At 37.3% G+C, this 24,665-nt stretch overlaps 1 protein-coding gene across 2 annotated transcripts; it reads right to left on the reverse strand.

Annotated features, from left to right (window-relative positions):
- Positions 1-187: 187 nt before the first annotated feature.
- On the reverse strand, positions 188-20,173 carry LOC129879985 (uncharacterized). Of its 2 annotated transcripts, XM_055953804.1 has the most exons (7): positions 18,601-20,173; positions 10,770-11,187; positions 9,351-9,495; positions 8,009-8,124; positions 7,845-7,923; positions 3,023-3,256; positions 188-790 (listed from the first exon to the last, which is right to left on the reverse strand). In XM_055953804.1, exons 1-7 carry the CDS (start codon positions 19,709-19,711, stop codon positions 461-463), a joined length of 2,433 nt encoding a protein of 810 aa, XP_055809779.1. In that variant the 5' UTR covers positions 19,712-20,173; the 3' UTR covers positions 188-460. The 2 variants fall into 2 exon arrangements, with proteins under 2 accessions (XP_055809779.1, XP_055809863.1); XM_055953888.1 differs by lacking the exon at positions 3,023-3,256.
- Positions 20,174-24,665: the final 4,492 nt, after the last annotated feature.

The raw sequence follows: 24,665 nt of genomic DNA on the forward strand, positions 1-24,665 counted from the left end.
CATGGAGAAAATATCCCTTTTATGCAAATCTCCGCAAACCTTACGCCATGACCCGTCGATCACACAACACCACTCGAAAAGAGATATTTACAAGACATACTCTTGATAGTATATTCACCAGCTAATCAGCTAATCGAGAACTTTTGGCTATTCTGCTAACAGCTATCTAACAGGAATTTCAAAAAAGTTCAGAGTATTGGCCTCTCTTCTTTTTGTACTCTTGATACCTAATTAGAAACTGGGCAAATGTTGTTACAAAGCAAAAGAGGAAAATGCTGTTTATGGCAATTTACAATTGTTCAGAGACCAAATCTAAAAGGTTTTTGCCTCTAATAAGAAAAAACAGGGATTTCGACAAATTTAAATGTGTTGCTGCGACTTGGAAAAGGTTCAAAATTTCCCAGCAGCTTTGACATGTACGATCAGTAAACAAAATCTCAGTCGAGGTACATTTGTTCTGCTAGCCACTTTTCTGAGCAACCTGCTCGGAGTCCTCCCTGTCCATGGCTTTCCTCGCTAGCTCATAGCCAGCAAAATTCATCGCACCCAGAGGAGCAATCCAGAAAAATCTAGGAATGGCCCCTTTAAACAATCCGAGGGGTCCTTCATGACGGAGAATTGATAATGCAACCATCGATGACGTCACAGCCATTCCTTGTGGAGCAGTCATCATTCTGGTCTTTATAACATCAAATGGAGTTGTTGAAACAGCTGTCAACCCACCAGATAAAGCTCCCACTGCAACTGTTTCCCAAGGCTCCAAGTCTCGCCCCAGAAGCTGTTGCACGGCCTAGAATAAACACAACTGATTTTTATCAACAAGAAATGAATGTAACACAGCTTTGTGTCGAACAAATAATTTAGAGGTTGATTATGACCTTGAGTAATATCAAACGGCCTTTCTTGAAAAGTAAATATCAGAAGCTTTATCGACAGCGACATAATAATAATTTGTTTAGCTGAAATTGGCAATATACACATTTTAAACTCGAGGGACGAGTTTATAACATTCAACAAATTTATTTATCATCGCGAATTAACAACCCCATACAACAGATTTTATAAAGAAGCAGTTGATCCAGCGAACTCCATCTCAGAAAATTGCACGAGTTTATATAGCAGATACAGCATCCTCATGATGGATTTCCTATGTCAAAAAGCTAAATAAATCCAGAGGATTCTGAAATACTTTATATTCCCTCTCTCTCCATCCCATTTTATAGGGTTTTTTAATTGGACATGAAATTAGAATGTTAATTTGAGACATGTATTAGGTAATCAAACAAAATATAAATGAGATGTATTGGACACATGTTTGTGGACATTTCTCAACCGGGGCTCCTTATATAAGAATCTTAATCCACTACAGTAAGGCAAATAATTACTCTCTAACTATAATAAGTTAAGTAATTATAATCCTAAAAGAAGAAAATAGCATATAATATATTTTATAATATTCAGCTTGCAAATGCAACGACTCTAGAAATATTGTGAATCTACATATATTTACCATATAACTACATTTGATTTTCTTGATTATCAACATGTTTTTCTGAAAATATGTAATATTGATAGTAAAAGAACAATAACAACAACATACCCAGTGAAATCCCACGAGTGGGGTCTAGGGTGGGTAGATTTACGCAGAACTTAACATTACCTCATGGAATATTGATAGTGAAAGAAAATATTTTAAAAATAGCCGAAAAGTTAATTTGATAGATAAACATCACATCAAAATTTAAAATTTGAATTTTAATAAGTGAAAGTTTGGAAATCGATAAAGAAAACATCAAATTAAAGTTTAAAATGTGAATGATTGAAAGCTACAGATTTGCACAAAATAATATCATAAGTGGGAATGGTATCAAATATTTTGGAACGTCCCCAAGTGGAAAGTATCATACTGTAGTGCTAAAAAGAAAAATAATACAGAAAGTTGGAATAGCATAAGCAATTAACATTGCTCCAGGTAGTGCACACCTAAACAGATGAAGCTAACCCAACAAAAGCCACTTCTAGCACCCCATAATGGGACAAGATAAGATTCAATGTCAATTTGAAATTACTCCTTGCAAGTTTTTTTTTCTTTTTTTAGTTAGAAGTACTACAACTCTTTTGTTCAGTCTTGCTTTTTCATTTTTTGCTGTTTCTAAACAGATAACAGGTCATAAAACTACAGAATTAGTCAACGATTAGATGCTCCACTGTGTTATCGCTACTAGGCAACCTCTTTTTAGTTGGTATTTGCTAGAGTCCCACATTGGTTGAGAGAATGAATTATTGTCTCCTTATATGATATTGGGCAATCCTCACCTGATGATGAAGTTTAATTAGGCCCGATATCTATTTTCTTAACTTGGTAATAGATCTTTGACTCATTCTTATTCCTGGTTTACACAATGTTGGGCCTCCCTTGATATATTGTCCACACTCTAGACATCTATCCTTGGCGTGCAGGAGGGTGGTGTTAGAGTACCACATCATTTGAGGAAATGGGTTGTTTGTTGTCTACTTATAAGGTCTGGGGCAATCCTAGCTCATGAGCTAACCTTTGGGGTTATGTTAGACTTAATATTCATTTTCTTAATAGTGTTCACGAGTTAATGTCAGCTCTTGTAAAGAACTAATTGCTGCCTGGATTGGTACTAAGATCCAAAAAAATAAATGGTGAGGTCTTGTACTTAATCTGAAATTCTGAATAGAGGAGAGTTGCAGATGATTCACAGATTATAAGGCTGATTTACACAGAGTGTAGATGCTTATGCCTGCTTGAGTCATGCTGCAGAATAGGAAGGCATGCAAGGAGGGAATATTTTGGAATTTATGAATTGTATAGACATGGCGTAGGTCTTGCTCTGTTCCTTGAATATCCTGTTTTCCTGATTTTCAATCATACCTTTGTTATTAATATATCAGCTTTTACAGTTAGCAAAATAAACTGATACTGGGAAAGGATGAAGGAAGGAAAAAACCCATACAGATTAAAGATACTGCAAGCTTAAAATAAGTGCAAAATCACCTTTTTGGACTCGGCATATAGGCCCATGCCAACAACATAAAATGGAATCTCACGACAGAGAGTGGCACCAGTTCCACGGAAAAAACCCTTCAGACCATCTTGCTGCCAAGTACCAATGATTGCTGCCCCAACATTGTCAAAAAGACCAGCTTGCAATCTTTGTTTGAGCACCTCACAGGGTATTCTCACAGCAGTACCTAAGAAAGTGCTGCAGAATGATGCCACAGATTGAACCTAGGCAATATTCCAATAACAATAAATGGATAAGTAACTTCCTTTGGGAATCCAAATAAATGAAGAAGCTCGGTCAGCAAATGATCCTGTGTAACATGATAGTGCTCAACTAATTGATCCCTCTTCCCTTATTACTTTGATATGTTCAAGCCTTCTTATGTAGATACTACTACGGGGTACATGAAACAGCATAGTACGTGGCATCCAAGAACATCAATTTGACTAGAGCATCAAAATGAGGAAGGTGGGGCAGAGAGAACAAGCACTCGGAAAAACATGAAAGAGAAACTATCGTATCATTTTCGTTTTTGTCTTTCCTTCATATCATTGCAGCTCACCTAGCTTCAAGGAAAAGCTCTTTAGTCCCACTGAAAGATGAGCAGATCCCATGGAAACTTGGATAACTCAAAAGCATAACAGCATAAGAAGTGTCCTTCAAAATTCAACCTAATACGAGTAGTCTTTTTAATTGTCCTTCAAAATCAACCTAATACTTCTTTTCTAATACGCTCGGGAATTCTATTTAAACAATCTAATTGACTCCTAGACCAATTAATACTCTTTCTTCCCCATATACCAAAGATATTGGTTTCAGGCATACGCATTGGTTTGATAAAAAACCCTTTGGGAGAAAGATCATCCACCAGAAAGCAAAACTTTCATACTATGGGCATATCTAAGACATCGACGTTGAAGAGTTGATATATCAAATTTGTCTAAGACAGAACTGTGAGAAATATAGGAGAAAAATATTACTGAATTGTGTATCTACATTATTACGCAGATACCCTATTTATAGACACTACAATACAATCCTTTACCAAGTAGAATATTATTTACTGTTTCTATTTTTATTCCTAATCCTAGTCTAAGTAGGATTGTATATACCTATTCCTATTCTAACACCCCCCTTAAAGCTAGTGCATACAAGTCATGTGTACCTACCTAGTTTGTTACAACTTACAAATGTAATTATTATGAGGACCGGTGAGGGCCTTGGTGAAGATATTTGCAACTTTACCTAATTGACAGTTAGTCTCAATGTGTTTAGTCTTCTCATGAAATACAGGATTTAATGCATAATGTCGATAGAACACAGAGTGATAAATTCCTAAATTGCAGTGTAGCATTGAACTTCCCAAACCAAGCTTGGAGAAGACTATTTCAGATCATAGAGTGACTTACACAATTGACATACAAGACTACCAGACTCCCCTGAGCAACAAAATCAAGTGGTTTCTCCACGTAGACTTCTTCACAGTGCAGCGGTCATCAGAAAGTGCTCAAAATCTGGTATAAAATATATGGATCATCTTGGAATCAATAGATGAGCTGACATTAAACAAGAAAGACACGAAAAACGGTCTGAAACATGCTCATGCGTCGGAGTATTAGATTTGATGGCTAAAAGTGGCCACAATCTGAGAAATAAAATTATATGGGTAGGATCGGAATGATGGCACGACCCTATTGAGAAAGAGAATTATATGGGTAGGGTCGGATTGACGGCACGACCCTACTAAAATCAGATTTGAGGAGTCACCGAAAAGACGCATGGAACTACGCAAATCAAATCTGAGGAGTCACCGAAAAGACACACAGTGCTATGCAACTCAGATACGACAAAGTAGTTCGGAAAAATCCACGGTACAACACAAATTAAATATGAGAAGTAGTCCGGAGAGATGCACAGTATTATGCAAATCAGATATGAGAAGTCACCGGAAAGATGGCACCGTGCTACACAAATTAGATATGAGAAAGTAGTCACCTGAAAGATGCATGGTGCTATGCAAATTAGATATGAAAAAGTAGGCATTGGAAAGATGCACGATGCTACACAAATTGGATATGCGAAAGTAGTCGGAAAGATGGAATGGTGCTACACAAACACTGGCGGATATAGGGTTGACGAAAAACAACCTAGAAAGTCACCGGAAATTGACGCACAATGACCTGTCTGACTGAGCTTTCTTATGGGGTTCATGCATATATAATTGACACTACTTTTATTAACATAACCATTCTCCAGACGGACGACATATATGGGTAATAGCCGCCCGCCAGCAGCAGAAGCTGTTTAATTCTTGGTAGATCGTAGAGGCTCTGATAGCATGTGAGAAATACAAAAGAAAAATATTATTGAATTGTGTATCTACATTATTACACAAAGACCCTATTTATAGACACTACAATACAATCATTTACCAAGTAGGATACTATTTACTGTTTCTATTCCTATTCCTAATCCTAATCTAAGTAGGATTGTATATCCCTATTCCTATTTCAACAAGAACTTTTGAAATGTTGTCAGCACAAAACCTGATATGTCATCCATTCTGCAAAATTTAAGGTCCATTCTTTCTTATGACCAAGGCAAAAGATTAACCTAATTAAACCGATTGCCAACTTTCTCAAGACCTACCAAATTTAACTTCACAGCTCTTTTACTATATTACTTTTGTAAAACCAGTAAATGGTTGCAAACTACAACTACCCTCAGCTCTCAATAAGCATTGCAGAGAATAGGCATGGAAGGCATATGGAGTTTAGCGATGTTTAGATGCTCTTTGTCATAAAAGCCGCTAGAGGTACACCAATGAAAACAAGACCATGTGAAAGATGTTGATTAATGTGAAGTACTCGATTGGTTACCTAAAGACATGACATTTATCTATGGGACGATTCTATAGAAAGACATTTTTCTATGGGATGATTCTTAGACAAACCATGGAAGTCAACCACCTTGTACTTCATTGCGACTTTGCCTTGGAGTTGTGGGCTTTGAGATATGCAACTTTCAAGTTTTGAAATTCATCGGGTGCTCGTAGAATAGAGATGGATATGATTCCAAAGTAACTTGCTTTGTTGTTGTAGGAAGAAGCTAAGGAAGACCTTGCCTTATTGTATTTTTATTTATTTTAGAGAGAGAAATTGGAGAACGAAGAACCTTTCATAGAGTAGCCTGATGTCAAGAGTCAAAAGTTTTCTTTCATTTCTTTTAGTATTTTTGGCGCAAAGAGGGTACTCTAAAATAAACAAAAATTATAATGTTTGCAAATGTGATTGACAGAATGGATACCATTAGGAGAATTTTTTGTGGCAAATTTTTGTCTTTAGGTGGAAGAGTTACACTCATCAACAGTGTGTTGGATGCCATGCCTACATACATGATGTCAATTTTCCCAATGCCTGGAAATGTGATTGACAGAATGGATGCCATTAGGAGAAATTTTTTATGGCAAGGGAACTGTGATCCTATGATCACAAATTTCATCTTGTAAAGTGGGATCTAGTTCTTCAAAGAAAAAAAGAAGGGGGTCTAGGGATAAGGAATCTAAAGCTGCAGAATTAGAGCCTTCTGATGAAATGGCTATGGAGATTTGGATCACAGGAACAAGCACTGTGGAAGGAGACAATCAAGGCTGGGTTTGGAATGGAGAACAAATGGACTACCTACATGCCCACACAACCTTATGGGACTGGAGTATGGAGGTCTATCAGAAGTCAGTGGATCAACTTTGCTAACAGATATAAAATAAAGGTAGGAAATGGGGGAAAAACACTATTTTGGGAAGATGGGTGGGTTGGACAGGAGATTTTGAAGAACAAGTAGCCTGACCTGTTCAATCTGAGCCTTCAAAAGGTATCCACAATCAGAGAAATGAGAGACAATCAGGGGTGGGATCTTAGGTTTAGGAGACACTTGAACGACTGGGAGATTAACAAAGTGGCTGAACTACTCAATACTCTAGAGAAATACAAAGATTTAAACTCCAATGAGGACACTCTATTTTGGCTACCAGACAAGCAAGGCAGATTTTCAGTTGGTTCAACTTAAAAGAGATCACAGAGATTAGTCTCACAGTGTGGTGGCTGGCCCTGGAAGATGATCTGGAAAGTCAAGGTACCCTTCAAGGTAGCATGCTTCACTTGGCTACTAGTCAAACAGCCCACACTCACCCAGGACAACCTTATGAAAAGAGGTTTTCAAATTTGCTCTAGGTTCTCTTTTTGTGAATGTGAGATTGAGACAATAAACCATCTCTTTCTACATTGTAGAAAGACTATGAAGTTACGGCAGATTTTCATTAATTTAAGAGGCATAAGCTGGACTATGCCAAGGAGCATCAAAGAGGCTCTAGCTTGCTGGAACAGAGATGGAAATCAGTCAGGACACAGGGAGAGATGGAAGATTGTCCCAGCATGCATTTGGCGGACTATATGGATGGAAAGGAACCAGAGGTGCTTCAAAAACAAGAGATGCTCTCTGCAGAAACTGAAGATGAACTGTCTAGTCCTTTTCTTTTTTTGGTGTAAACACGAATATCCTCAAGAAGAAGAGGATATTCCTACTATTCTAGATTATTTATGAAGCACTAGTAGGGTCACCTCTCCCTCTGTAATTTGCTGTAAGTATAACTGGAATACTTTTGGAGTATTCCATTGTTCATAATACAAGTTACCTTTTTCAAACATCTTGGTGTGGTACTATTGAATTGCTTTAAATTTATCTGACAAAAACTGAACAGTATTATATAGAAGAGAGGGAAAACCCCTAGGAAGGATTCCACTTCTAAGCTGTTACCTGTAATTCTGGAAGTGTAGGAGCAATATTAATCAGCACAACCTTGCTTGCTTCAAAAATTCCAGTCCGCAATCCATGGCTACAATAATCAATCAAATTGACAATCCAGATACAGAAAAAGAAATTTTTACCAAGATAGATGAACGAAACAGAAAACAACTAACCTTGAAAACTGCCCTAGAATAGCAGGAACTGAACCTCTGTACAATCCCCTTGCACCAAGTTCAGGAAGCTTTGATATGATTTGTGGAAAGGTAAGTGTTGATGCTTGTACTTGTGTCTGAGGAACCAGCCAAAAATTTTAGAATGCCATTTTCACTCTAAGTGATTGTTAATTAAATTTCCAAATCAACTTCATTGTACCCAACAAAACCACAAGAATAATGCCACGATAAATGACCGACTTATCAGCTTGATTCAGAGTTACTTATGCTTCATTGAATACCATAATATAAATCACAAATAACACAATAAGATACTTTCCAGACAGAATATGTACACAAAACAGGAAATAGATCAGATGAAAAGTATACCTTGCACGAACTTAATTACCTGTTGAGAAACTGGTAAGAAGAAATTATACATAATCGTAGGAAAGACTCCATCAAGAATAGGAAATTATATACTCTTACAACACGTTCCCTCATACTTCTTAAGAATGTACAATAATTTTAAATAATAGTATAACTAAAACACAACCCAGTAATCAAACAACAACAACAACATACCCAGTGAAACCCAGTAATCAAACATCTAAAGTATTAACAAAGGAAAGATGTCGGATGTTTTGTTATAAAATCCTTTGAAGAGACCTTCCAGTTCACTTTCTGTATTTCTCCTTTAGACTTCATGACCAAGAAGGGTAAATTGTCTATGCAAAAAAAACAAAAGAAAAGTTGTAATCCTAAAGGGTGTAGATACAGGCCAGCAATCAGAAATGTATAATACAACTACCAAACCTCTATAAGGTGTGCTTGTGGTAAAGGAAGACAAAACTAAAGCATAGAAGTCTGCTTACTATAACATAAAACAACAAATACAGTTGACTACTACCTCGTTTCCAATAAACTACACCTAATTTGACCACTTACTAAGCTAAACGTATATCACATTGTATCATTGACTATGTGCTAAATAACGGTCGGAAATGTGATGAAGTGGAATCATTAGTTCATAAGATGCTATATCAAGTTTGAAATATCATGAAGTGGCACCAATTTTACATTAGATTGAAGATTGTGGAGGAAGATTTTACATTTGCCGGAAAGAGTGATATTTGTGGCCAAACCAAAAAGGAAGTAAATTTTCTTTGGCACAAAGTAGCTTCTTCTAAATTGTTTACCCAAGATTATCTAGTCATATTTTACCTTTCTAGGTAACCTTTTTTACTGGAAATCCAAACAATAACCCCATTTATCCCTTACACAAGAAGGCAATAAGTAACTAACTGATCTAGAATATTATAGAAATTCCAACAAGTAAATGCTTCTGGAAAACAAAAATAACCTTAATTGTATCCACAGGGTGCATAAGAGCTGTAGACAATGCACAGGAAAGTCCTCCTGCTAATGCTGATTTTAGGACACTTCCAGCAGGTATTTCTACAGGTGGAGGAACAGCAACCACTGTAGCAGCCTCAAACCAGATATTTCTGTATGTTATACACCACCAAGACACCAACATGCGCAAAAAGGTTTAGAAACAGATTTATGTCTTGAAGTAAGGCTACATATTATTAATTAAAGAGAAAGTAACAGTCAGGCTTTGCAATACTAACAATTGGATGTATCATCAACAAAATAATGGTTAGAGCCACAAAATCTGTTATTATCTATCACTTTCTGTACTTTGATTACTCTATCTTATCTCTGTCGCCCTCGTTATTTGCTTTCTCATATATGCATTATCTAACCTCTTTTTATGTTTTTATGCTTTTATTGAGCCGAGGGTCTTTCGGAAATAGCCGTCCTACCTTGGTAGGAGTAAGGTCTGCGTACACTTTACCCTCCCCAGACCCCACGTTGTGGGATTTCACTGGGTTGTTGTTGTTGTTGTTGTTGTAAACACAAAAAATGGCAACTGAACTTTTCACATGCATCTACATCCAAAAATGAAAAATGGATATCGAGAATATAGCAATTTTTGATCTGAAATTTACTGACATCTTCCGACGTTTTCTAATCGACTATCAAAACATTCCACTTACGAAATCTATTCCATCATACTATTTGCTCTCTAACATCTCTTTTCTTTTCGGTAATTTTGTGCTTCAACATTCTTTAATTACAAAATGTGTCACAAATATCAAGGTCCCTTTCATCTGTAGACAGCTGTTGATTGCTATACTAACGGCAAAAGGGACCCACATGAATCAATTTGCTTTCTTTCTTTGGAGTTAATAAATAAGGGAGGAGGTGTAGATCGTCTTTACATGAACTGCAATTGTTATTAAACTCGATGCTTCATTTATTTGCTATGTGCAGATACCGCCTTAAAAACTTTGTTTTTGTTGTTGTTGAAACTGGTAATGTTGCTAATGTAGATACTTCCATATGCAATACCGCCATTCAACAAATTTTGAAGCAAAAGAGGAGGTAGGAACATAAATGAGCATTGTATGTGATCCCTTAAAGCAGTTAGCGACTACATGCTGAATATTGTCTTAAAAAGAATCCCACAGAAAAACCTATAATCAACTCATTTCTCCAGGTTAACTCAAACGAAAAATCTAGTTTCCCCAACCAAAACTTGGGAAGTGTTATGTAATGGAAACCAAAAGCTGGAGTTCCACCAATGCAAACCTAAACAAGAAGCTCATCACTGCAACTTTCTTTTATATTCTGATATCTTACTGTTTTATGTACTAACAAATTCTAAAATGCCATGATATTATCATATCAGTTAAAAAGGGGAAAGATATTCTACCGAGGATCTTCTTGAAGCCGATCAGATGGCAGCAGCAGCATAAAGTTCCGGAAATGTCCGTAGGAAATAGATTCCTCGGCATCCGCACTAAGAAATCGCATCATGGCAATAGCATTGTCTTCATTTGCTGGAAGTCCTGCATTGTTTAGTGAGGCAAGTATCTCACTCTTCTGCAATGTGCCTGACTTGCTCAAACAAAGACTGGTATAAGCCCGCAGGATGGTAGGCTCCTTCTGTTCCATCAACGACAGAAATTGTTTCCATCCAAAAGATTTTGAGAACAAGTGACTTCTAGCACGACACATGAGTTCATGAGCATATCTCTTTGGCAATTTTCTCTTTCTCATAGCAATTTCAAGATCTTCCAATGTGACTTGACCATCACCATCTCTATCCAATTCCTCAAAGAATCTCTTCCCTGCAAGGTTGCAACACAAGACTAAGGGCATGTTTGACAATATGGAAATTTAGTTGTTGAAATTTACTTATTGTGGAATTCTTGTACATCACTGGCAACCTCATCCCGACTAATAATAATAATAATAATAATAATAATAATAATAATAATAAAGGGCAGCCCGGTGCACTAAAGCTTCCGCTATGCCCAGGGTCCAGGGAAGGGCCCGACCACAAGGGTCTATTGTACGTAGGCTTACCTTACATTTCTGCCAGAGGCTATTATAATAATGAAGACAGATACATAGAAGTCCCCTAAACTTGTCCAAGTAATTCATTTAGACAGCTTATCTTAGAGCTTGACCTGTTCAACACCTAAAGCTGGAAAATATGTGCCTATTAAACACATACTGCTGACATGGTGCAGTGTGTGTTTGACAATCAATTTGGAAGCATGCAATTTCCCTAAGTTACATAACAAGGTCTATGTTCGTTGGAAACTATGAAACTTCACTTCAAAAATGATTTCAGGCCATTATCGTTTTCTTTTCCTTCAAAAAACTATGTTCGAAATCTGGTCAGTGGTCATCATCTCCTCTCCTTTTATTTTTTAGATCTGGCCATTGCATCCCAGAGATTACAGATTCAAGCCTTTAAAAGGCTCTTGCAAAAATGCAAGGTAAGGCTGTGTACAATAGATCCTCGTGGTCGGAACCTTTACCGGACCCCTGCGCATAGCGGGAGCTTTAGTTTACTGGGCTGCTCTTTTTATCTGGCCATTGCATCCATCCTCCTTTTTTAAAGTAGTCACATCTTTTTTAAAGATGGTCGTCAATGGAAGCCTCTTCGTGAGATATCAGAATTATCCAATCTATCTTGGAGACTAACTTTTTCAAATTGGCTATTATGACTCCAAGCTCGACTTGCCGTATCTCCCAAGGCAAAGTTACATTCAATAAAACAGCTTCTGAAAATTAGACCATAAAGTCTTACTTTTCTATATTAATGTCATCAGGTTATTTGTATGGTCCCACAACTATTGATAAAGTTACTTCTGTTATCAGAGCAAGAAAGTGAAGAAATCACAAGGTATTTTAGAGCTTAAAATTATTTGCAGTCTTGTTCTCATTAGGAGGAAATCTCTCTCACTGGCCAAAACCAACGAAGTTCTACTCCCCATGGTCAAACCTCCATGTACCTCCATGTTCGGTTAGAAGAACTGTTGGTAATTCTATGGAGAAAAGCTTCAGCATGACCACAAAGAGGAGCATGGCTACTGCTGCCTAATGTGCTGAACATGTAGGGTTAATTGTGACAGTGGCTACTGCAATTGGATATGGCTGGTAAGCTCCAGAAGTAGTAAGGAGAAACAAAGAAAAGCCAATGTCTTTATTGTCCCAATGTGTCTTTTTTTTAATTTACCGATGTCTTAATTTCATTTGTTTCATTTGCCACGTCCCAGCGAATGACGGTCACACACTTTAGGTTGTTTAGAGGTGTCAAATATGTATTCAATAGGCACACTTTTGATAACATAAGATGTTAAATAGGTAGGACATCTAGTTTAAGTGTATATGAAAAATTCAGACAAGTTCAAATATTTGTCTATGTATTTGGCCCAATAACAATAACAATAATAATACATGTCACAGCGAGTGACATTCACACACTTCCGGTTGTTAAGTACTGCAACAAGTCAAAGTGTATTCTCCATATTCTCAAAAACTCCATATTGTCCACCATATAGTTGCAGGTACAATTCTCCAGTTGTTCCTGTTCTTAGCCTGTATTCCTGCTTCTTCCCAACTGTGTAATGCTTCAACGATTTTCCCAGGCATGGACCAAGATATGTTTTTGAGACTTAAGGAATAATTCCACAATTGACTTGTGACCTTGCAATGTATAAATAGATGGACTATTGTTTATGCAGTTTCCCCACAGAAAAAACATCTAGAACATAATAGGATCCCCCTCTTTCTTTTTTTTTTGATTTGCACAGGGTGTCCGAGTCTCTTAGAGCCCCGACTAATCCCGGGGGTGCACAGGCCCTCGGCAAGGATTTTCCCGCAAGTGCACCACGGTTAATTTAGGTTTTACCTAGTCCGATGGCCCTCAGAAATTGTTTGCACCCAGTGGCACAACTTCCTTAGTTAATAACCAAACAAAGCAAGCTGTGGGATTTTGGCTTTTCAAATGTGTTCCCAACGCCATTGGAGTATCTGCTGGTTTGGTTGGTTTATCTTCCTATAGGCAGCATTTACTTTAGAAGTCCCATTACTATTTCCCTGCCACTGTAGGATGTCTTGTCCTGCCTTCAAACCACTAAATTGGTCAATGGTGCTAAAGAATTTTGTTACTCTTGGTATTCCTCAATCATTGAGGTGTCTTTTGAACACAAGATTCCACCTTTGAGGTGTCCATAATTCTGCTGATGCAAAAGTAAGTTGTAAATATCTGGGAATAGTGTCTCCATGTTGCCTGCTTTATGCAATCATCCTTCTAGAATACAGTTTTTACTCCATCTGCCACTTTGATTACGGTGTTAGCTTTGAATTCATTCCACAAAATTCTAATAGATTTCCATAAGCTAACACCCTAAGGAGTAGTGACCTCCTATATCATCCAGTGATCTTTCTCCTCATATTTAGCTTTGATGATTGTATAGATTCGGACTTTCATTTGAATATTTCCATAGCCATTTCATTCTTAAAGCTTTACTCTGATTCTTCAGATTTTTGATCCCCAATACCCGAAATCCCATCTCATTGATCACTGCCTTCCATGTGACTAGATGGTAAGCCTTCTTGTCATTGTTCCCTTGCCATTGAAATTTCCTCCTGATGTTATCCAACCTATTGATGATTCCTGTTGGGACAGGAAATAATGAAATCATATATGTTGGAAGTGCACAAAGTTTATCAAAGTAAACTTCTACTCACATTTCTCAATCACCCAGTTCCAGATTTCCATAGACTTTGACTTGGCCCCCAAAGGCAATCCAAGGTAGATAGTTGGTCGAGCACCCACTTCACCCCCTACGATTTTCTTTAAGATTTTCATGTTTGGCACTTCATTAACTGAGTATAAGAAGCTTTTCCTCCCGTTAACATGTAACCTGCCAAGATCAGTCTCAGTATTTTGAGATGCTCCACTTCAGCATCACAGAATATAAGTATGTCATTTGCATAGTGAAAGTGAGTTACTTTCAAGCTATCCCTTCCCGCTCTAGCAACCTCAAAACCTCTTAACTAGCCTTCCCTATTTATTGTCTTAATCATGTTGCTCAGTCCCTCCATGACTAGGAGGAACAAAAAGGGTGATAGAAGATCACCTTGTCTTAGGCCACTCTGTGAGTTAAAGTAACCTGCTAGTGAACCATTAATAAGCACAGAGAAGTTCAATATTGAAATGCAACATTTATTCCACTAATTCCATTTGTGACCAAATCCCACCTTCTCTAGCAGATTCATAAGAAAGCCCCAGTTGACATGGTCATATGCTTTCTCAATGTCTAATTTGCATACGATTACTGGTTTCTTCAAGTTCAAGTTGGAGTCTACTGCTTCATTTGCTCATTATGAGAGCAGCATCATATTCTGTCTTCCTTTGATGAATGCCAATTGTCGTGAGTCCACAAGCTTAGCCATCACTCTTTTCAGTCTTTTAGTAAGCACTTTGGAGAATAGCTTGTAGATACTGCAGATACTGCCTATCAGGCTAATGGGTCTGAAGTCCCTTAATTCTTTTGCACCTTTCTGCTTTGGTATAAGAGCTATAAAGGTAGCTCTTGCTCATAGAAATTCTGAAGGTCTTCATGATATGTTTTTTTTCCACTTCCCAACATTTGATGTAGAACCCTATTTTAAAACCATCTAGACCAGGTGCTTTATCAGTTGCACACTGCTTCAGACATCTCAACACCTCCTCTTCAAATCCCCTTTTTAAATCTTCCATTTCATCCACTGTCAACTTTGGGCAATTTGTGAAGTTGCTGGCAGGTCTCCACTAGACATCCTCTGCATATAAGTTTTGGTAAAACTCCACTATTTTCCTTCAATATTTTTCATCTCTGATTAGGTTTCCTTTGTTGTTATATATTTTGTGTGCATTAGCCATCTTGTGGAAGAATTCGGTATCTTATCCCTTTCTTTCGACCACAGGGATATAGATCTTTGTCTCTATGATATCTCTTCATTCTTGATTAGCTGCTCAAAGTTCATGATTAAGGATGCCTTTTCCATTATTCTTCTCTGTTAAGCCTCTGGCTATAGCAATGTTGTCTAGAGCAGCCAACTTCTCTAGCAGACTCTTCCTTTGTTGACCCACGTTTCCATGCTTACGTCTACTCCATTCCTTCAATTTATCTTTCAAGGCTTTTAATTTGGAAGCTAGGACATACTCAGGTCTCCCCTCATAATCAAAGGAACTCCACCACACCTTCACTCTATCAATGAAACCTTTAGCGCCTAGCCACTGATTCTCAAACTTGAAATAACTCTTGTTCTTCTTCCGAGAACCTCCTAGAATTGCAATTGGAGAATGGTCTGACATTATTCTTTGGAGTGCAATTTGTTTCAAATTGCTGAAAGAGTCATCCCATTCTTGAGACACCAAGATCCTACAAATTCTTGAGGCTATCTCACCATTAGCCCCTTTTAACCAGGTGAAAATTAGCATTTTCAAGATGGAGGTCAATTAAATTCATATCTTCAACCAGATCACAGATCTCATGCCCTTTGTTCTACTAACACAATTCCTTTTCTCCGAGACATATCTGGACACATTGAAGTCTCTACAGTCTGCCCAGGCACCATCTATTAATCCTCTGATAGAGCCAACCTCCTCCCATACTAGTCTCCTTTCCACATAGCGGTTAGGAGCATACACCTGTCATATGGCAGGTGAAATCCTGCAGTTGTGCTTCAAATTTACAAGTAAGAATGTATGCACCTATCTCTAGTATTTACCCTTTCAGATTCTACTATCCCATAGCATCATTATCCCTCCTCTTGTTCCACTTGCCTCCAAACATGCCATTTTAATCCATCTACCCCCATAGTTGCATTATCAATCCTGTGATATCCCCCTCTAATTTAGTTTCTTGTAGACAGATAATATCAGCTTTTCAGTCCCCCATAATGTTCTTGACTACCCTACGTTTGTCCCTGCTATTTAAACCCCTTACATTCCATGAAACTAGTTTGAATTGCATCATAATGGTCAGGATGTTCCTATATTGCTCGGACTCTTCAAAAATTTCAATAGGTGGGTTAGATTCTCCAAAATTGCGTATTTTTGGAGAATCCGACATGGGTGCGACAACGAAAAGGAAGAGTTCGCGCAACTTATATCTCTTCATCCCCCACTCTTGAATTTCACATCAAAGGCTACAATTTTTTTTAATTATTTAGAGCCTTTAAATCTATTCTTCTTATAGACCATTTCCGAATCCTCATTCCTTGCTTGTCTGGGACTATCCACCTAAAGTAGTAGTTCCACAGCTTCTTCTCATGACCTCGAAAATCAGCCTGCAATAATTTCCCCAGTTTCAGCATGTTCTGCTTCACCCACGCAGATGCCGCCTCCTCTTTTTCCGTAATTATTTGTTGTTGTGTGCACAAAGGCTCTGTTGTGCTTGCAACCTCTGGTTCTCGATGGCCCTTTGAAATCCATTTACTATCGCACACAACCTTTGAATATGTATAGCTGGATTCTACTAGTCTTGAGATACAGGCTAGTACCTGTCTTTTGGAGCATTTAATGAAATTCACTATGTTAAAAGCTATGTCGTCCTATCCAGCATTCAAGACTGGTTCTGGGATAATTCATATTGATCTTCCCCAACATTTAAGAACAGCAAACTTCCACCTCCTTATGCTCTTCTTTTGATCAGTTGGCGCTTCTCTTAGCAAGAAACATATCCAGTCCATCACCTTGTTGCTTACAGTTGATCTTCTCATCATCCTTCAACTTCTCTCCACCCATTCGTACCAAACCCATCTAGTAATGTCAAACGATTTGAATCCAACATTGAAATATATTCTGTTTCTCCGGTATCTGTCGAGAGAGGGACCAGAAAAGGAAGGAAAGTAGAATATCACAGAAGGAGATAGCGGTGAAAGAAGAAGAGAGATGGTAGTTCTCAGGGGACCTACCGAAAAGAGGGTTCTCTCTCTCCTAGGAAGTAGAGGAGAGAGTTTTTGGGAAATGTGCCTGACAACATTTTCGTATACTTAAAACTAGCATTAATTGGTTTGTCCCACATCTCACATTTTCACTAAATGTATTGTCACCATGCCCCTTAGACAATAACATTTATGAACTATGCGCCAGTAGATATCAGGTTTCTATTTTAGCCAGTCAGAGCAGATGATCTGAAGTCCAAAAGACTTGGAAAAATCGTTGCTTAGAGAAGTCAGGCATTACCAACTATTTTTACAAACTTCTCATTATGTAATATTAAGGCTTTAAGTAGGCAACGGGCAATAAGTTTAAGCTGAGGTTTGTGGAACAAGCATTGTATGTGCATACATTAATGTTCCTCCCATCTCATGTTACAAGAGAATAGTTCCCTTGTTTTCAACCATTTCACTTGTCAATCTTGATGCGAGAAATTAGTGCAGCTGACAGGGTTAGTGTTTATTGAAGATGTGCATTTGCTTGATATATGGCATGGGGGAAAATGGGAAAGAAAACCTCAGAGGAGGCCGTTTATAGTTTAGGCACATATAGGCTTTGTATGGAAGAGCTCATTAAAGCATGAAAGGTAAGGAAAATCTTATATCAATCAATCATTTGTTAGTCCTAAAATAGTTAGGGCCGGCTATATGAATCCTATATATCCATTTCACTTAGTACTCATTATAGCCAATTTAGCTTTTCTGCTTGCTGCAATCTGATACAACCCCCCTCATTTATCCGGGTTCAGAATCGGCTTAGTCTTGCGGAGTGCACACAGGTAGAGTAATTCTATGCTCAAGGAGAGTCAGAGACAGGTAGTAAAGGAGTATAGATTGCTAAAATATTCATCATTTTCAATCAAAGAAAACTAGACAACTTCTCTTTGATAAATGTGTAGAACATGGGCAGACTAACTAGCCAAATACTAGTTTGCGCTGGATTGCCAAGCACAGTACAAGCAGTTAACATTGTCTGAAAGAATAACTATCTGACACAGATTAGTGTATAGTACTAAAGACCATCTCTTTCTGTTGAGAACTCCTGACAAATTCAGCAATCTCAAAGTCGCAAACTTACTTGAAGTAATAATCAGTCTACTGTAACACAAAATGGCACACAGATATGAGGGAATCTCACTATTTGTTTGATTCTTGACCAAGAGAAACAACTATGTAAAGCTTAAAAAGTCATTTTGACAAATTCACTTGAATGGGACAAACTTTAGATCAACTTACGAAGTAGGAGAGAGGTATACCTTCAGCTTCTGTGTATCTGAAAAAGTCCTGGACTGAGATCAGCTTTTTCTTGTCAGGATGGTCTTTACTAGGACGTCCTAACTGAGGCAAGAGCTCAATTAGTTCTGTTATTGAAACTGTGGACAATGTTGATCTCAAACGCTCGACATTGGATAATGGAATACTAAGCAAGCCATTAGCTAAACTTCTTGGGGAATTTCCAGAGCTCTCTTCTTGACCACCAATATCATTAACACCGTCATCTCTCTCCTCTCTCGCAGAAGAATCTACATCAACAATACTTGAAGGAACACCTCCTACTCTTGCAAAATTCCGATTCCCCAGAAATCCATTGACATCAGCTCTTTTACCCTTTAAAATACTGACTAGCACCTTAAAATGATCAAACGGACTGGTAGGCGGGGGAATTTGATTGAACTCGGCACTCTGGCATTCCTGTTGTTGGACTCCTAAGTCAATTTTTTGAAGATTCAGAACTACTTGATCAAAAAGAAAACCAAGAAAGCACTCAAAAGATAAATTCTTTTCCTCTTTGTGCTTCACTCCATCACAGTTATCCATAACAACCTGAACAGTTGACTTCTTTTCCTTCACATCATTCACCCTCAGATTCTCTTTCAGGTCATCACGAACACTATCCTGATTCACCTTCTGAAACCTCTTTTTGACAGTCTTAAACTGGCTCGGAACAGCCTGAACAAAACCGTTCATTAACAATGTCCAAGCAACATCAAATTGCAGACAGTTGACACAGCTCCCATCCCCTTTCCCACCACCATACTTCTCCTTCAACCCTTTCCTGGCCACATTGCCCCCTTTATCAATCTGCCCATTATTCCCAGACATCCCAACAAACATCTTAATTGGTAGCTTTATCAACAAGTCCTTCTTTTTCTCATCACTAGCCACACCTTGCTTACTTGCACTAATTTTCTTGACATCTAATCCAGAACCACTGCTACTACAACTCTCGGGTTTCCCAGGCCAACAATGCTCAAAATCCTTTGCCACTTTCTTAATACCTGACTCTATGGGCGAAAATGCATTCTTAACCAATTGTACTGAATTCAGAAATGACTCAAAAGGGTCTCCAGTCCCAGGTGCCACCATCACTCAACACCTTGTTACAGTAACACAAAAATCAATCGAACCCAGTAACGAATAGCCCCTATTATTCACAAAAAGAACCACAAGATTCAAAAAAAAGAAACAGATCCACATAAACCCTAACTGTACGGGAACATAGCAAACCAATTGCGCAGTACAATTCAAGCATAATATATCAATTCAAACCCATCAGCGGATAAGGGGAATGGTGCCAAAAGTAAGCTGTACAGTGTTATTTACACACAAATTGTAGGATAAAGGAAGATTCTTGAAAATGGAGATAAAAGATTGTGCATGTGAATTGGGTTTTCTTTTCGTATTGTTTTGCCTGAAAATGTTATCCACCAAGATTTAAGAAGCCACTAAAATTTCAAGATCAAATTCCAAAGATGTGATCTGTGAACGGTTTTTTCAAGAGAATAACCAGATAAAAAGATCATATTTCTTTCTTTATTTTATTCATAAATCATTGGACATAAGATAATCTTACAAATTAAGAATTAAAAAAAATCCACTGGTGAGCTATGATTCTTTTAAATGACAGGAATAGCCCTACTATAAGGAGGTTTTCAGTTTATAAAAAAAATATTTTATTATGCAAGTATATATGGATGTTCACTTACAGCAGTCAGTGGATGTGGATGTCCACTTGGGCAAATTGCCCACCTTTTCTTGGTAATTTGCTCACCATTTCTGTCTATATATTGTCAACTTTGGCAACAAAATGTACACACACAGACGCACAAAAATATAGATACACGGCAATTCCTCTGCTTTGCTTCTTCTTCTGTTCTCCTATTTACTCTCTCTTTCATTATTAAATTATTAATTTAGTCTTATTTTACAACACGTTATCAGCACGAGACTCCGGCTAATTTTTCAAGGTAACAAAAGTGGTAAGAGTTTTATTTAATTTTATTTTTATAAAATGGCAAATATTTCCAAAATTGAATTTACTGCTCTTGATATATCTGGAAAAGGCTACTCATCATGGGCACTTGATGCCGAAATTCATTTTGAATCAATGGGTCTGGCAGACACCATTAAAGATGACAATATGGCATCCAATCAAGACCGTGCTAAAGCCATGATATTTCTCCGTCACCATCTTGACGAGGGGCTAAAATTACAATATCTCACATTAAAAGACTCCCTTAAATTGTGGAAAAATTTAAAAGAAAGATATGACCACCTGAAGTTGGTCATGCTTCCACAAGCTCGTCATGATTGGCTAAATTTGAGATTAATAGATTTCAAAAATATAACTGAATATAATTCTGCTCTATTTAGAATTATAGCTCAGTTAAATTTATGCGGAGAAGAGATCACTGAGCAACTAGAAAAAATATACTCCACATTTCCACCCGCGAATATGCTCCTGCAGCAGCAATATCGCGAAAAAGAATTTAAAAAATATTCTGAATTACTTTCTCACCTTCTTATTGCTGAAAGACATAATGAACTATTAATGAAAAATTATGATAGTCGGCCAGTTGGTTCTTTGCCACTCCCTGAAGTGAATCAGACAAATTTTAACCAACGAGAAAGAGGCCATGGCCCCAGTCGTGGTCGTGGTCAAAGAAGAAATTTTAATCATGATACTCGGCTGGCACCGAGAAATAACCAGCAATATAAAAGGCAGGGTAAAAAGCCAGAAGCTTTACCGAAAAATAATTCAGAAACAATATGTCATAGATGTGGAGGTGTGGGGCACTGGTCGCGAATTTGTCGGTCATCAAAGCGCCTTGTTCAACTATATCAGGCATCTCTGAAAAGGGCAGAAAATAATCCAGAGACAAATTTTATCTCTGAAGATAATATTGAGCCCATGCATTTGGATGTAGCTGATTTCTTTAATTTTCCTGATGAAAATATGAATATTGACAAGACTAATAGTATGTAAATATTTTTATTTTTATCTGTATTAAATATGATGTTTGTATTTTCCTAGTCAATGTAAATAAATAAAATTTGTGTAATATACCATGTGTTAATACTTATTTTATTTCTTATTGAAGAAAATATGGAAATGCCTCAAATCTTGTTTGGATCATTGATAAATCACGAGGATATTTGTGTAATTGATAGTGAAACAACCCATGCTATATTTAAAGACGAGAAATATTTTTCCAATTTACTTAGAAGAAAAGCTAATGTTACTACAATTTCTGATAATTCAAAAATGATAGAAGGCTTCGGAAGAGCTACTATAATTCTGCCTAAGGGGACAAAAATTGTTATAGAAGATCCACTATTTTCTTCTAAATCCCCAAGAAACTTGTTAAGTTTTAAAGATATCCGCAGAAATGAATATCATGTTGAGACATTAAATGAAATGAATATTGAATATCTTGGTATAACCAAGAGTGTCTCAGGCCAAAAATATATTTTGGAAAAATTACCAACTCTATCATCTGGCCTATATTATGCAAAAATTAGTGCAATTGAAGCAAATATGATCGTAAACCATAAGTTTACTGATCCAAATATATTTGTGCTATGGCATGATCGAATAGGTCATCCTGGATCAATAATGATGAGACGAATTCTTGAAAATTCAACTGGACATCCGTTAAAGAACCAGAAAATTCTTACAAATGATGAATTTTCATGTGCTGCTTGTTATCAAGGCAAATTAATTGCCAGACCATCGACCCTAAAGGTCGGCATCGAATCTCCTAGATTTTTAGAGCGTATACATGGGGATATATGTGGCCCTATTCATCCACCTAGTGGGTTGTTTAGATATTTTATGGTCCTAATAGACGCATCATCTAGATGGTCTCATGTGTGCCTGTTATCATCTCGCAACCTGGCGTTTGCGAAGTTGTTAGCACAAATAATAAGATTGAGAGCGCAATTCCCAGATTATCCAATTAAGGTCATTCGCCTTGATAATGCTGGAGAATTTACATCCCAAGCATTTAATAATTATTGCTTATCAATTGGGATAAAAATTGAACATCCTGTTGCTCATGTTCATACTCAAAATGGTCCTGCAGAGTCATTTATAAAGCGCCTACAATTGATAGCAAGACCTTTACTAATGAAAACAAAATTGTCAATTACTGTTTGGGGTCATGCTATCTTACGTGCAGCAGCACTTGTACGTCTCAGACCGACACATTATAATAAATACTCTCCATCGCAATTAGTATTTGGTCATGAACCAAATATAGCCCATTTAAGAATTTTTGGTTGTGTGGTATACGTGCTTGTAGCACCACCACAACGTATAAAAATGGGCCCTCAACGAAGGTTAGGCATATATGTTGGGTTTGACTCACCCTCCATAATTCGATATCTTGAACTGTTGACTGGAGACTTATTCACTGCTCGATTTGCAGATTGTCGGTTTGATGAAACAATTTTCCCGCCATTAGGGGGAGAGAAAAAGGAACCCAAAAAAGAAAAATAAATTGCGTGGAAAATTTCATCACTATCACATTTTGATCCACATACCCGCACATGTGAACAGGATGTCCAGAAGATCATCCACTTGCAGAAAATAACAAATCAAATGTCAGATGCATTTACTGATTTGAAACGGATAACTAAGTCACATATCCCTGCAGTGAATGTACCTATCCGGATTGATGTCCCAAAAGGACCATCTACAAGTATCATAGCTTCTGAATCCCAAACACGCCAGAAGCGTGGTAGACCATTGGGTTCAAAGGATAAAAATCCTAGAAAGAGAAGCGTGAGAAATAATAAAGATGATACTACAATAGAACCTCCTGATGAAGGTCAAGATTTGAGTAATCCTGATATTTCTGAAGAAATCAGTGAACCCGAGACTCAAGTAAATGAAGAACTTTCAATAAATTCTTTTGGTGATGAGATAAATTTAGATCGATCTAAAATCACAGTTGATAATATTTTTGCATATAATGTTGCACTTAACCTCATGCAAGATAGTGAAAGTCTTGAGCCTAAATCCGTCGAAGAATGTCGACGAAGATGTGATTGGCCAGAATGACAAAAGGCAATTCAATCAGAATTAGACTCACTTGCTAAACGTGAGGTTTTTGGACCTGTAGTCCAAACCCCCGAAGGTGTAAAACCAGTTGGTTACAAATGGGTTTTTGTGCGAAAACGAAATGAGAAAAATGAAATTGTAAGATACAAGGCACGCCTTATTGCACAAGGATTCTCCCAAAGACCCGGAGTCAACTATGAAGAAACATATTCACTTGTTAAGGATGGAATAACATTTAGATATCTCATTAGTCTAGCTGTACATAAAAATCCTAATATACATCTAATGGATGTAGTTACAGCTTACCTTTATGGTTCACTTGATAATGAAATTTACATGAAAATCCCAGAAGGATTAAAATTTTCTGAAGCATGTAAAAAGTCTTGGGAAGTATACTCAATAAAATTGCAAAGATCATTATATGGTCTGAAACAATCAGGGCACATGTGGTATAATCGCTTAAGTGAGTACTTAATAAATGAAGGCTATATTAATGATGTTATTTGTCCATGTGTTTTTATTAAGAAAATGGAATCAGAGTTTGTTATACTCGCCATTTATGTTGATGACATAAATCTCATTGGAATCCCTGAAGAGGTACAAAAGGCAATTGAATATCTAAAGAAAGAATTTGAAATAAAAGACCTTGGAAAGACAAAACTTTGTCTAGGTCTGCAAATTGAACATTTAGCAGACGGAGTTTTTGTTCATCAATCTGCCTATACGGAGAAAATCTTAAAAGGATTTTACATGGACAAAGCACATCCATTAAGTACTCCAATGGTTGTTCGATCACTTGAAGTGGAAAAAGAGCAATTTCGACCTCTAGAAGAGGATGAAGAAATTCTTGGTCCTGAAGTACCATATCTCAGTGCTATTGGCGCACTTATGTATCTTGCTAACGCAACTAGACCTGATATAATATTTTCTATTAATTTGCTAGCAAGGTATAGTTCATCCCCAACACGAAGGCAT

The sequence above is a fragment of the Solanum dulcamara genome, chromosome 1 (genome assembly GCF_947179165.1).
Source record: "Solanum dulcamara chromosome 1, daSolDulc1.2, whole genome shotgun sequence".
NCBI classification, from domain to species: domain Eukaryota; kingdom Viridiplantae; phylum Streptophyta; class Magnoliopsida; order Solanales; family Solanaceae; genus Solanum; species Solanum dulcamara.